Source organism: Hemitrygon akajei, chromosome 17, assembly GCF_048418815.1.
Source record: "Hemitrygon akajei chromosome 17, sHemAka1.3, whole genome shotgun sequence".
NCBI lineage: Eukaryota > Metazoa > Chordata > Chondrichthyes > Myliobatiformes > Dasyatidae > Hemitrygon > Hemitrygon akajei.
In genome coordinates this window covers 60,122,993-60,138,011 of record NC_133140.1, presented here as the reverse complement: position 1 = coordinate 60,138,011, position 15,019 = coordinate 60,122,993, and the positions used below count along the sequence as shown (strand labels likewise).

General features: G+C 43.8%; 1 protein-coding gene across 1 annotated transcript in view; it reads left to right on the top strand.

Moving 5' to 3' along the window:
- LOC140740488 (polycystin-1-like protein 2) overlaps nucleotides 1-15,019 on the top strand; it is a gene marked incomplete at its 5' end in the record, with an annotated part of 75,451 nt that overhangs the window by 16,146 nt on the left and 44,286 nt on the right. The window contains 4 exons of the mRNA XM_073069666.1: nucleotides 6,440-6,764; nucleotides 7,025-7,244; nucleotides 8,760-8,856; nucleotides 14,619-14,765. Of these exons, the coding sequence (XP_072925767.1) occupies nucleotides 6,440-6,764; nucleotides 7,025-7,244; nucleotides 8,760-8,856; nucleotides 14,619-14,765 (789 nt within the window). The remainder of the gene's footprint in view (nucleotides 1-6,439; nucleotides 6,765-7,024; nucleotides 7,245-8,759; nucleotides 8,857-14,618; nucleotides 14,766-15,019) is intronic.

Here is a 15,019-nt window from a genome sequence, read left to right as displayed (position 1 = left end):
TACTGGCATGATTTGTGAAAATATGATGCTTCTCAATTGGAGCTGATATTTTTATTTTTGGCATGCATCAGACATTTGGCATCGAGTGATATCACCTGTGGCACACTGTTACTTGTGGAAAATTTTCAACTGAGACTGGGTTGGTTCCTTAAGGTTATCATATTTGGGGGTGAGGGGTTAGTGGGGATAAGCTCCCACTACCTATTAACTGTTCCCAAAGGCACGCACCTCAAATAGCCTCTGACAACCACGTTCAGCTCCTTGCCTTCACGCGTGGCTTAGCTACGAAGTCTGAAGAAACCATTTCTACCGACATAAGAAGGGACAAAGGCGGGTCCACTGGCACTTTAAAATCAGTCACTTCAGGCCGATGTGGCTCATCAGCCGTGCTTGCTGCTCATCTAGGAACAGGAAAACCACCAGCTCAAACCTCTGCTGCCTTGCATCTATACCCACTCATGGGAATAAATCCCAAGGCAGAATCCAGAGCTGAAGTTTGGAGTACTGTGTCCAGTTCTGGCCACCTCACTATAGGAAGGATGTGGAAGCATTGGAAAGGGTACAGAGGAGATTTACCAGGATGCTGCCTGGTTTAGAGAGTATGGATTATGATCATAGATTAAGGGACCTAGGGCTTTACTCTTTGGAGAGAAGGAGGATGAGAGGAGACATGATAGAGGTGTACAAGATATTAAGAGGAATAGATAGAGTGGACAGCCAGTGCCTCTTCCCCAGGGCACCACTGCTCAGTACAAGAGGACATGGCTTTAAGGTAAGGGGAGGGAAGTTCAAGGGGGATATTAGAGGAAGGTTTTTCACTCAGAGAGTGGTTGTTGCGTGGAATGCACTGCCTGAGTCAGTGGTGGAGGCAGATACACTAGTGAATTTTAAGAGACTACTAGACAGGTATATGGAGGAATTTAAGGTGGGGGGTTATATGGGAGGCAGGGTTTGAGGGTCAGCACAACATTGTGGGCTGAAGGGCCTGTACTGTGCTGTATGTTCTATGTTCTAAGTCTCTAAGGCAGTCCTATGTTGAATTCAACACTGACTTGTGCGACGCTGCTGCTGCCAAACTGTATTGTTCTCTGCTGGTCCTTTGCATTCATCAGCTGTGTGGAGAGGGGGAAGCTGCTCCATGGGCAATTGCAGGCTCTCCACACCATTCTGCTCTGGCTCCTGTCCGGCAGTTAGGGCACAAAGTCCGTGGTCAGCCCCGACCAGTGGAGGGCCTCAGCTAAAAATGGGTCCCGACCTCTGCTTCTGTGATCTGGTTGTCTTCTCGCAGGCAGCCACGTCTCACTGTTCTCCTCTCACTTCACTGCAACTGTGCTATTTAGACGCAGGTTTAGCCATTTGGACTTACATAATGGCAGCACTGCATTCGGAGCCTCTCATTGGACTGGGAGACTGCTACAAGTTGTCAATTCCTTTTGAATGAAATTCCCTGCTATTTGCCCATTAGTTAACACTTTAACATGGGGGCTGCAGTAGTGGCTCTACAGGCCGAGCTGAAGGCTGTGGAGCTTGCAGTATAGGAATTGGAGGCAGAGTCGATATGCCAGGTCTTTGCAGAGGAGAAGGACAAAGAAGGGCTCATGTCTATCAACTCTATTTCCCAAGAGCATTCAAAACATGATCCTATCTGTAGCTGACCACCTTCTATGTTGAGTCCAGCCCGACCTGGAGGATCAGGAAAAGTTGTGATGATCCTAATGGAAGATGACAAGCAGCTGGACTGAGGAACTACAGCCTGGGGTCAATGGACGTGGGCAGATGTGAGGCTACAGCCAGAAACTAGTGCTGGCCACCCAAGAAAACTTAACGTTTTCTAACTCCACCATGCCATTGTTGACCCTCAGACAGGGCATATAACAGATGTAATTGTGTATTAGCTATAGAGCTGGCATCATATCCTCCTGAGCTGGATTAAATATAAATGGTCAGCTCCCTCACGATAGGTAGGTTAGCTGGCAAGTTCCCAGCTACATTAACAACATTTAAAAGACACTTGGATGGGCGGAAGGAAAAGTTGAGAGAGAGGTGGGCCACACTTGGGCAGGTGGAATTAGCTTAGTATTTTGGTCTGTGTGGAGAGTTTAGGCTGATGGACCCATTTCTGTGCTCTGTGACTGACGGTAGGTGGCATCTCTCTGCACTCAGAAAGCAACAGTTTACTCCTGGGAAATGCAGGCAGAGTTTTGAGACCACACTGAGGCCTAAAGACTTCGGATGTCTCCCACATATGTCACAATGAAAGCAGCAAACTTCTCCATCTTTGAGAAGGGCTCAGAGAGTGAGCAAAGAAAACCCCTGCCAAGAGGATGGGAGAAGCAATATTTTAAAGGCAGAAGTGAATTGATTCTTGATAAGCAAGGGGGTGAAAAATTACCAGGGTAGAAGGAAATATGGATTTAGGATTATAATCTGGGTTCTTATTTAATGACGGTTGGATTTGAGGGGTGAATAGCTTGCTCTTTCTGTTAATTTGAATGCTTTTATACAAGTTTGCTGCTGTAGAGTTAAATAGCGTAGTCAGGCAAACTGAAAGCTGTCGTGCCATCACTGGAAGAAGATATGAGAAATGCAAATGACATGAATAATTTAGTGGTATTAGTAGTAGATATTATTCAGCACCAAAGTGAAACTGAGCATCATGAAACTCAAGGGACTGCTAGGTACTGTACCATAGCAGAATTGGTGTGGGGTGTGTCCATCTTGTTCAACGTGCCGGAGTGTGAGTGCTGTAGCTGGGTCAATTTCAAGACCATATTTATGCGCTATATACCGACAACAGAGGTAAGAATTCCCTTGTTGTTAATATGGTTGTGATGAGCGTCCGTGATGAGAGTGACTTGGATCCAAATGCTGGAGTATCCGAGGCTAGGATCAAGATAGGATCAAACTGGATTGAGAATTTGTGCACAAAACAAATACTAGACAATATCTCTAGTTAGGCTTATGATTGAGCATCGAACCTCAGTTCAAGCACTCCTTAAATGCTCAATCCTTGGTGCCCAAAACATGTTTGCCAATTAGCGGGACTGTCCAGAATCTTTAAAGGAGTCACACCAGTTATCCATACTCAGAGGGGTTAGAGCGTCTGAGCCTCGGAAGCTGGCGAGTTGTAACAGGACCCCCCTCCCATATGACCAAATCCCCCTGTCCTGGCTGCTTGGAGAGACGATGACTGTAGTCGTGGATGAGAGCCGGATCCAAGGTGTCTGTTTCAGGCACCCAGCACCACTCCTCCGATGTGAGTCCTTCCCAGTCCACGAGGTATTGCTGAACACCTCGAATGGTAGGCAAGTCCAAAATTCTTCTCATGGTGGAAACCTGTTCCCTATAAACAAGCCTGGGTGGCAGCAGGGCTGATGGTGTTGGGGCTAACGGGCTGGTGTTTGCAGGCTTTAACTGAAATGCGGGAAGTAGGATTGATCTCGAGGGTCTTGGGGAACTGCGAGGTATATGCCACTGGGTTTACTTTCCTGAGAATTCTGAAGGGTCCAATGAACTTGGGTGCCAATTTCCTGGACTCCACTCAAAGAGACAAATCCTGAGACAACAGTTAGACCTGTTGCCCAGGCTGCAAAACTGGTCCCTGTCTTCTCTTGTGGGTGGCCTTTATTTCAGCCTTCTGGGTAGAAGCTAACAAAATATCTCTTGTTCTAGTCCATCTCTCCTTGCAGATCTCCAGCACCAAGATCCCCAACCTCTGTCTTCTGCTCAGGGAAGAGTGGCAGAGAATACCCAGATTGGCATTCGGAAGGAGACATCCCATGTGCTGAATGCTGTGAAGTGTTGTGGGCGACCTTTGTCCATGCCAAATAGTTCCTCCCCTTGTCCGGTCTTTCAGAGGCCAAGCATCTTAGACTACGTTCCACATCTTGGTTCACTTGCTCCATCTGGCCATTGGACTGTGAGTGAAGCAGAGAGGAAAGACTCGGATTTACCGGCTTGGGTGCTGCAGTTATTCCTGAACCTTCCTCTGAGGATGACTTCTGAGACTCTGTCACTAGCGGGGGAGCTTTGGCAGACCCCAGAGTCTCCCCCATAGGTCTACTTGAACCTTTAGTGAAAACTGAAGCCAAATCACCATCCAAATTTTCATCCGTCCCCTCAGACATTGGCAGTGAGGTGCAACAAATGGTCCTTGTACTCCTGGGACTAGGTTCCAAGGATCTCGGTCCTGGAGCTTTCCCCTTAGACGGGACCTAACAATGGAGCCCTTTTGGCTTAGCTGCCTCGGTATCTCCTTGGTTCCCTTCTGGTCTAGAGATCTCATTCCAGCGCACCCCTGACTGGACTGGGTCGGGACTCGCATGGGCCTATCAGCAGGAGCTGACTTGTCTTCCTTGAAGGAAGGACTGGGTTTCCTGAAGGCTCCAGGATACCTTGAGCAGAAGTCTGTCCCCTCGTTGGCTGTTGGTCTCGGGAGAGTCTGGGGGTCGGAACACCAAGCTGAAAACATACTGTCTTACAATGGCTGGACCAAGCAGTGATTCTCCCCTCCCTCCAGTCTTCGGATGGGTTAAACTGAGACAGCCGAGGATCAGGGGTATGAGTGGAGAGTCAGTAATGTAGAAACAAATGTCCTCCACATGATCTCCACTCTTCATCTACAACACCACAGTCTGTTGCTGGATCTGCCTAGCGGGCGGTTGTCCAAGATAGTTGCGGGCATGGGCTGGCTCAATTCTCATAGCGGTATGCCGAACTGACGGTTGGTTCCTCTATCCAGAAAATTACCTGCTGTCCCAGAGTCCACAAAGCCTTCGCCTGCCTCAGGTTCTAACCCCAGTTAAACTCCGCCTTCAGCACAAAACCAGAGTCCATTGGTTTGGGCGTAGTGGCCGCTACCGACGTTGGACAATCTTAGCAGTTCCTCAGGTGGCTGCAGCTTCAGACATTCGGCCCACAGGTGACCTGCTTCCCCACAGTAAAAGCAGCAGCCTTGACTCTGCCACCAGGACCTCTCATTGGCGGAGAGACTAGTGCAACTGATCAGCATGGGTTGTGTGGTAAACCATGTATACCTGTCTGGACACGCCCCTCTGCTGACTGCTCCTGTGGCTCCTCCCACAGACCCCTGTATAAAGACGATTGGGGCACTGCTCCTCCCTCAGTCTTTGACATGTCGTGCTCCCTTTTCGCTGTTAATAAAAGCCTATCGTTCACTTCCAGTCTCCTAGAGTTATTGATGGTGCATCAGTTTGACTGGATCTTGAACAGGCAATGGGCTAGTTGTGGTCCAAGGTTGGGCAGTGGAGCAACGACGGGTAGAGTCCGGGCTCATGCCAGCCCTTTCAACCTCAGGATGTAGTCCCACTGTCACTCTGCCAGGCAATTATTGAGACGGAGGTGCTGGTTGACGAGAACTTCTAAGTTCTCTGCTGGCTCTGCCAAGGCACAGGCATACCTCAGTTCGTCTTGGAGTCCGTGGCAGTGTAGCATGGCCGAGGCCTCCCTATACCAACCATTCTCCTGAGCCAAGGCCCGAAATTCGATTGTGTGGTCAGCAGCTGATCGTTCGTTGTAGAACCTTCATCAGGTGGTCCGAGGCTCAGGTGATGAAAGACCTTCCTCATGGTGGCCATGAATTGCTCTGAGTTGGAGCAAATCTCTAACCTGTGTTCCCAATGCACGGTGGCCCAGGAGTCCTTGACAAGGATGACTTGGACCCAACTGCTGGTGTATCCAGGGCAAGGATCGAGACACGGTTTCAAACGGGATTGAGAATCTGGGCATAAAACAAACACTAGATGAAATCACAGAGTAGGCTTATGATTGAGCACCGAGCCTTAGTTCAGGCACTCCTTAAAAACTCAATCCTTGGTGCCTTAAACATGGTTGCCAATTAGCAGGACTGTCCTGAATTTTTTAGGGGGTGCACCAGCATCTAACTCTGGGGAGTTAGAGCACCTAAACCTCAGAAGCTGGTGAGGATGGGTGCGTGTTGTAGCAATGGTGAACATGTCCCTTTCCCAGCATAGCTCTCTCGCATCCCTTTTATCAGAGAACAATAATGAATGCATTTCAAGCAGTGATGTGCCTTAATGGAGAGATTCTCTGTATGTTACTTGATGCATCATTAGGTGTGTAGTATTGAGCTATGGAGCAATATCAACCATGCACCACCAGTGGAAAGCAAGTTCTGTGAATGACCATTTTAAAAATAATTTCAATGAAATACTCGTCCAACTCGCACCAGAATGATAGCAAGAGTTAACTTGCGTACCTCAAGTATAGATTTTTATTTAGAGTAATCTAAATTCTATCATTTTTCTCCTGAGGTAATAACTAATCAGCCGTAATACATTCATAACAATCAGTATTTTTGAAAACATGTAAAGTATTTTCATTTTTAGTCAAAGCAAGAGACATTGCAGAGTATGTAAGATGTATATCCCCTAAATAATGGAAACGGTTGTGATTTCAGAAAATGATTCTTCTGCCGACTCTAGTCCTGATCACCAAAATGAAGATAATGATTCAATAGCCAGCAGACCTGAAGAAAGCGAAGACAATTCTGCCAAACAGAACAACCAAATCATGCAACACTTCTTTCACTATGTGAAGCTTTTGCTTCAGTTTGTGGAAACTGAGCTGCAAGAGATGGATATGGAAAAATTTCAGAACCCTTACACTCAGATTCATGCCACAGACCAAGTGCGGAAGATAATACAATTTATTAAAGCTGCTGTTAAGGCCAGTGAAGATGACGATGATGATAAGGCCATTGATGACGACACTAGTACCAAAGGGTAGAGTTACCTTTTCAAGTACTTAAGGCTTAGCACTCCTAGTTCAAATTATTTTCAAAAAGTAACAATGGATGTTCAGTAATTTTGAATAATGTTTAATGAGTAATGGAAATGGTAGGACTCCTGTGTCCATTTTCAGGTAAATATGATGTCCATGACCCTTGAGTCAAAAGTCTACCTTTGTAAACTATAACTGCAGTTTGTACTCATTCTCTTGTTTGTTAATTCCATTTACAATGAGTTTTCTAACTGTTCAACAGGGAATCTCTGCCTGGAAGTGAGAAGAAAAGTTTCAGTTTGGAGAGACTCCCATGGTGGTTCGTGTACATCGGTTGGTTCCTGGTGTTTGTCACAAGTGGTATCTCAGCATTCTTTACTATGCTCTATAGTTTTGACTATGGCAAAGAACAGTCCACTCAGTGGCTTGTGTCCATGATCGTCAGCTTCCTTGAAAGTATCTTCATCATACAGCCTCTAAAGGTAGTGGCAGGAGTGACAAATGAAGAAAATTAACCTGTCAATCTATCGAATGCTGAAATTAACCAGGATCACAGTGCTTTTGGAGCTGATTAAACAGCTAACTATATCACCCAATTCAGTGAGGTTCACTGGTGAATAGAATTAAAATAAGTTCCCTTTGTATATTTTTGCCCTGTACATGATTGGAGACAGCCTTTCTATGAGCTGCCTGTTTCCAATCACCGTTGCTGCCATTAAAGTTGATCAGAACTTTTGGTTGCCAAACTTCTGAATAGCTGTGGGATGATAAGCAGAGTTGTAGTTAGTGATGGTGAAAGCTAAAAGATAATTAACCACCACCCAACAGAAATGTTCCCTCCCCTGCAACCTATTACACTAGAAATGTATAGAGATTTGGAAGCAGTATAGTGCAGTATAATTGCCAGAAAGCACAGTTAGAATTGAACCATAACGGATCGTTTTGTCTGGTCAATCATTTGGCTTTATTCTTTGCATTGAGAATGTGTGGGCCTTTTTGGCACAGCACTAACACCCGCAGTGTGCAAGCATATTTGTGGGATGCTTCAGGCAACAAACAAGTATCTATATTAAGAAAAGAAGTGGGCCATTCAGCCCCTGGAGTCACCTCTGCCTTTTATAAGATCAGTTCTTCTGGCTAATGCTCTGATTCTGTAATTGATTATGCTGTTGTGCTAGGACAGCACGGTAGCATAGTGGCTAATACAATGCTTTACAGCTGTGGCTGTAAGATTGGGGAGCCAATAGGCTGGTCCTGGACTTATTCCCACTTGGCATGATGAACTAATTATTATTTAATTATTTATGGTTTTATATTGCTATATTTCTTCACTATTCTTGGTTGGTGCAGCTGTAACGAAGCCCAATTTCCCTCAGGATCAATAAAGTATGTCTGTCTGTCGATTCCCACCGCAGTCTGTAAGGAGCTGGTATATTCTCCCCATGAGCGTGTAGATTTCCTCTGGGTGTTCTGGTTTCCTCCCACATCCCAAAGAATTGTTAATGAGTTGTGGGCATGCTGATGCTGTATTGGCACCAGAAGCATGGCCACACCTGCGAGCTGCCTGGCACAATCCTCACTGTTTTTTGATTTGATGCAAAACTTGGCATTTCACTGTTAGTTTGATGTACCTGTGACAAATAAAACTAATCTTGTTGAAAGGGTCTACAGTGACTGGTATGGATTGTCATTTTAGGCACAAGTACTGATTAGAGATGGTTTGCCCAGTCAACTTCACTGCAGAAGACCTCTCTGTACTTATTCCACCTATAAGCAGTGCAGACCAACCCCAGGTGACATGGAAAATCAGCAATGCCATTAGCACTGGCTGTATCCTTTGATAATCCTAACAGGCAGACAGTATACAGTCAGAATGCAGGCCGTGTTTCAGTAAACGAGTACAGATTAACTGTGCTTCATAATCTGTGCCAACTTTCAGGGGTGAAGCAAGTTGAGCCCTGGTGTAACTCATCAATTTTACTTGTCTCTTCTTTAAGGTTTTACTTGTTGCTGCATTTGTTGCTCTTATTGTCAAAAAAATTGAAAGAAATGACACCCAGGAAAATTTCAATGAGGATTTTCTTACCTCAGAATGTAAGTATGGTTCTGGTATTTATTTCTATTGAATTATAATCTGATTAATACAGTAAAACTGCAATATTTAGCATATGTAATCAACTTGGCTGCTCATATACACTATAGCCAGTCAAGGAGCTGAAGATTCCACTTTTGTAATGTGCCTTGGACAACTGGGTCATCGGCATGCCTTCATTCTCCTACCCTTAGCTGGATATTTCTTTTCTCTTACCTTGTGGCACAGAATTCTGCTAATTTTTTGCATTTTACTGCTGGAAACACCAAGGGCAGGAAATAGATGCTACTACATGGGATAATGGTGGAACCCTGATCATGCCTTCTATACAACTATTGAATGACTTTGTACCAGTGAAGCCATTCAGTTGAATGTGTCTTTGTTGACTCTTTGAAAGAGCATCCAATCATTCCCATTTCTTTGGTCCTGCATCTGAAAGGTTTGAAGGTTCATTTTATTGTATAAGAATGCATGTACAATACAACACTGATATTTCCCTTCTCCAGGTAGCCATGAAATACACGTGAAAAAGAAAAGGAAACAAAACACGCAGACCCCAGAATCTCCACCCCTTCTCCGCAGAAAGAAACAGCGACGATAACAATCCCCAACCCCCCTCACCTACAGAAAAAACAGCAACAGTAGCAATAAATCTTCACCCCTCCGCACAGAAAAAAACAGCGACAATGATAATCCCCAACCCCTTCACCTGCAGAAGAAAACAGTGACAATACAATCCCCGACCCCCTTATGGTATTTCTGCTAACAACATAGAATTTGTGGTCTTCCTGTGGATCCTTCACCCAGTGGAAATGGTTTCTTCTTATTTCTTCATTATTTTGAACACCTCCATACTCCAGCCTCACTGGCATCTCCATGTAACAAAGGTGTGCAATCTCTGGGACTATTCCAATGTACCCAGCATTAGTCAGCATAATCCAATGGATCCTAGCCAGCTGGGGCAATTTTCTTGTACTCCATGCCCCTACTTATGAAAGAAAGGACTCTATATGACTTTTCAACAACACATCAGTTTGTTACTATGCCCTCCTTAATATTGTACCACAGAGTTGTAGAATATTTCCACTTCTTCACTTACTTAACCACTTCTTTTCAACTTGTGAAGCTGTTGCTCAGATTTGATAACTATAGAGGCATAAAATTTAAAGGAAGCCTGGTAAAAGGCCAACTCATTCATGCTGACAAGCTGCCTTCCTGAGCTGGGTCCATTTGCTTGCATTTAACCCATATCACCTTTCCTTTCCATGTACTTATGCAAATATCTTTTAAATATTGTAATTGTACTTATAAATATTGTAACTCTACTGCTTCGTCTGGTAGTTCGTTTCACCCACCCAGTGCCCTATGTGTGAAAGTGATATGCCCTGTATTTTTAGACTCACCTACTCGGGGGGAAATACAGTGACTACCTACCCTTCAGGATTTTATCTCTTGGCTTCCTTTGTACTTGGAAAACAATACCAGCCTATCCAGTCCTTCCTTATAAGTCAAGCCTTCCAATGCTGACAATATCCTTGTGAATCCTTCCTACCTTAATTACATCCTTCCAATGAGAATGGCAACCAGAACTGCAACATTACTCCATGATGGTCTAACTAACACTTTGCACAACAGTAACATGCCCATGTATCTTGTGTTAATTTGTTTTATGTTGCCTTCCCTCATTCCTATAGCAAAATGTATCTGTTCAAAAGTGCATGCTTCGTCTTGCAAGTGAAACCTTCCTCTTTCTGTACCCTGGACATCCAATTATGTCGTCTCGACTGTTTACATTGCTAAGTGTTTCCTGCATCAGTATTCACAAATAGCAAACCTTGGAGATGAAGAAAACACATTGGGAAAGCTGAGAAATGCTTGCTTCATTGGCAAGTTTTGTATTAAATAGCAACTGAAAATTATGCCCTATGTGCCCAAGTTTAATAATACAGTGGATTCCAGTTATTTGGGCCATCAATTAATCGGGGCAGACTCTTATTTGGGACAACTCTTCAAGAACAAAAACTAATCTAGAAAATAGCCAGGATTCACTTCATTTACTTGGGGCAGGAAAATGCTGTTGAACAGTTTTTAACTAGCATAAGTGATATGTATTTGCATGGACATTAGACACTGCACCATGTTTTGAGTGAACAGTTTTTAAGTAGTGTCGGTTGTGTGTGTTTCTGTTCAAAAGGCAGTGATTTTTGTCACTAATAGCTGGCGAGAACTGTTTGCTCACTGTGGTTTCAAGCACTCAGGCTTGGAGATGCCACAAATGGCCAGGAGTGAAAATGATTTCACTAGTTAGGAGCAATGAAGGATTTGAAGGTATTGATAATCATCTTGAATGGTACAATTAAAATGAAGATCTGGAGGATACAATCACCGGCAGCACTGTATGAAGGCGGTCCATTATCTGCACTAGGTGTCTGCACTCGTTTATTCATTTGCAATCAAAAGAATGCAATGTGGGTGAATTCTTCCATTATTAAGAACTAATACAGTTTTATAGTATTGTAGTATCATTGGTAGTGTTGTAATTTGTGCTGTATCTCATTTAGATACATATTTTGTTACTCAGTTTGTCTTTTTTATACTTTTTTAAACTATTTCCATGAAACTTCAGCTAATTGGACCAAAATGTACTGGTCCTGATATGTCCCAATAAATTGGGATCCACTGGATATTGGAAAAAGTTGCTGTCCCAGAATGGACCCTGGGAGAGAGAACACCAAAGTGTGCTTCCTTTCTGTGCAAAAGATTCGCAACTGATCTCTGTATTCTAGCACATCAGTTAATCAGATATCAACGGTACGCACACAGCCCCTTCCTTTTAATCCTTTCAGCTTCAATTTTTTCCACCAGCTATTTTGTGGAACATAATTGAGGTCCTAAATAGTCATATGCTCATGTGAACTCTAATATCCCTTCAACAAAATTTCAATAGTCAAATGCATTTATCTTTAAAAAAAATTTTTAAATGTCTTTAAAATATAAAGTTATCTTCAAAAATTAGAAGCAGATTCTTATTTTTTACCCCATCCTTTGCCAGGTAATTTTGTTCGGTTTGAATGCCACGACCCTCATTAACATTACATTCACTGGCTAATGATCTGTAGAGCTTTTTGTTCAGCCATTGAATGGACCCCTCCGTTGCGTAGGTGTGGTGAACTACGTATACCTGTCTGGACACACCCCCTGCTGACTGCTCCTGTGGCTCCTCACACAGACCCCGGTATAAAGGCGATTGGAGCCACAGACCCTTCCTCAGTTTCCAGGATGTTGTGTGGTGGTCACTTGCTGCTTGTGCTTTCTCCCAGCCAATAAAAGCCTACCTTAACCCACGTCTCAGAGTTATTGATGGTGCATCAGTAGGTGGAGGTTGTGCCCCACAGCAGCAGCAGCTGAAAGTTTCCCTTTAGTGGGCTGCTTCCACTGTAAGCATCTCCACTGGAGAACTCTGTGAAGAGCAAGAACCCAAGTCCAAGAACTGAATCACAAAGGGTGGAGGCTGAATCCAGCTGACCTTTGTTTGGAGGGAGATCAGTGATTACTGTTGTGCATATTACCATCGAGCAATCAGTCCCTGGGCTGAGGACAACAATGTAAACAAGTGCAATGGGGGAGAAGGAAGCTTTCAACACATCCTAAAGGAGATGGTTTGAGTTAACACACAAAATTCAAATTTAGTTATATATACGTCAAACATATCATGAAACGCATCATTTGCATTAACAGCCAATAGTGAATAGCAGAACACAAAAAGCAATGAAATTACATCAGCAAATCAAGCCCCATTCCTCCCTCCCACCTACACACACAGTCCTCTAATCCCAAGATAGGCCATTTTCTTTGGCCTCCAGCCTCCTTGGGTTTTGACTAGGACAAGCAGACGTTCAGCCTTTGACTATCCCAGTGGACTTCCTGGGACTCACAGACTCATCTCTGGTCAACAGGCCACAAATTTGGACTTCTGATTTGACCCTTGGGCTTTGACCCTTGGCATTGAAAACCCAGGATCCGCCAATCCCGAACACTAGGCCTAGACCTCCAGACTTGCTGGTGATGGAACACATAACACAGCAGACAAGGTTATCCAGCCTTATTTCTCCTGCTCGCATGGAACTCCAACTTCAGAACCCACCGACCGCATGCTGAGCCGTGGATGGGATGGAGGCACCAGCTATCGTCCACACTGATCTGCCAGTCTGACGTTCAGCTGGACATCCCAACCTGAACCGTGGATATCCCACCTCCATACTGCTGGCCTTCAAACGTGGACTAGAACCTATCCTCTAATTCTCCCACATCCCCACTGCTAAGCTCTGACCTGGCCCCTAACTCCCTCTCCCATCCCCACGAACACAAAATAAACCACTAAAAAAAAACAATAACTGAGCTACAACTCAACAGAGCAAGTGCTACCGGACCCAGCAATGACTCACACTCACTACACTGCTGGGTTGTAGACTGAGCCCCACATTCAGAGGCTGAATGACCACACCTCTCACCCCAGCCAACTCAACGCCAGCCGCCACATACCGAGCTGTTGAGTAATTCAGTGCTGGGGAACACTAGTGAAGGCCAAGGCTTTATGTCAGATTCCGGGTACAGCCTGACTGGATATCTTTCATAAAGTACCGAAAGTACTGATGGCACCTGTGACCATCTGGACTGGACGATCAAGAGCCCTGTAACAAGGAGTTAAAGAGGGAGCAGTAACTGGTGCATTACTCAGTCACATGGTATTGCAGAGTTCTTTGCCAAGTGTTTCATGCATCAATATCAAAGCATGCATGTGAAGAAAATACATTGGTAATGACCGAGAACTGAAAGCTATTGTGCATTTCCAGCACACTATCCTAAATGTTGATAAAATTGAACCCTTTGATGCCTTGAGTTCTTTCAAAAGCTAACAAACAGAAAGATTCTTTTGCCTAGATCATTATAATTTAATAATTTTTAAGCTGCTCTACTGAATTGCTCCGCATATTTTCTTGTATCATTTTCATAGTTGCAATCATTGAAATGATTTTATTCTGTTTAAAATTGAACATGAATATAAATAATACAATTTATTGTCTGTATTGAGCAATATACATGCAGGTGTAAGAGCAGAAATCAGTGCCATAGAGCTGACTTACATCAGGAAGCTGAATGGTTTTTCATTTTCCACACCGATTGCACTGGCATCTTTTATTTATGTATAGATTTACTAATTGTAATCTGTTCATGCCACTTCCTGCTAACAATGAATGAGGCATTTATGGTATTGGTGATCAGTATGCAGAGGCTGCCTAACAGTAGTTATGAAGCAGGGGCGAAGAAGTTGGATCATTTCTCGAAAGACAAGACCGGCCCAGTGAAGCTTCAGGAATCTAATTCTGTATGATGCAGCTTTGCCTCAGTGAGGAGGATCTGATCACAATCATGAATTACTTTGGCAGCTTGATTTTAATGCTACAAAGGAAGGCAGTTTATGTTTTTACACACAAAATGGAAAATATGGTTCTAACATACCTTTCAAGTTGGAAAATTTTGGTTTCATTTATGATCTCCTTTTGGAAATCATTTTAAAATACCAATTCACAAAAACTACAACATTATAGACATTAAAGTATGAGTTGGAAACTATATATAGGAGGTACACATTCCAAACACACTAAAGATGTGAAAATACACTGATATGAATATCATATTTATGTCATATTTTGAATTGTGTCATTAACTTTTAAGCCTACTTACAAATGAAATGTTTCTCTAGGTGATGCACGTGATGTGTTGACTTCCAATGGTACCAATCGAACTGATCGTACTATTTACCAGCCACCGTCTCTGAAAAATGTGGAGCAACTGAAAGCACTTCGAATCAAAGAAAAGAAAATGTATGCCTTAATCAAAGATATAATTGGTATGTAAATTTATTTTTATACATGGCTGTATATAACCAAGCATAGAAACATAGAAACCTACAGCACAATACAGGCCCTTCAGCCCACAAAGCTGTGCCGAAAGTGTCCTTACCTTAGAACTACCTAGACTTACCCAAAGCCCTCTATTTTCTCAGCTCAAAGTATCCATCCAGGAGACTCTTAAAAGACCCTGTCGTTTCCGCTTCCACCACTGCCTCCAGCAGCCCATTCCAAGCACTCACCACTGTCTGTG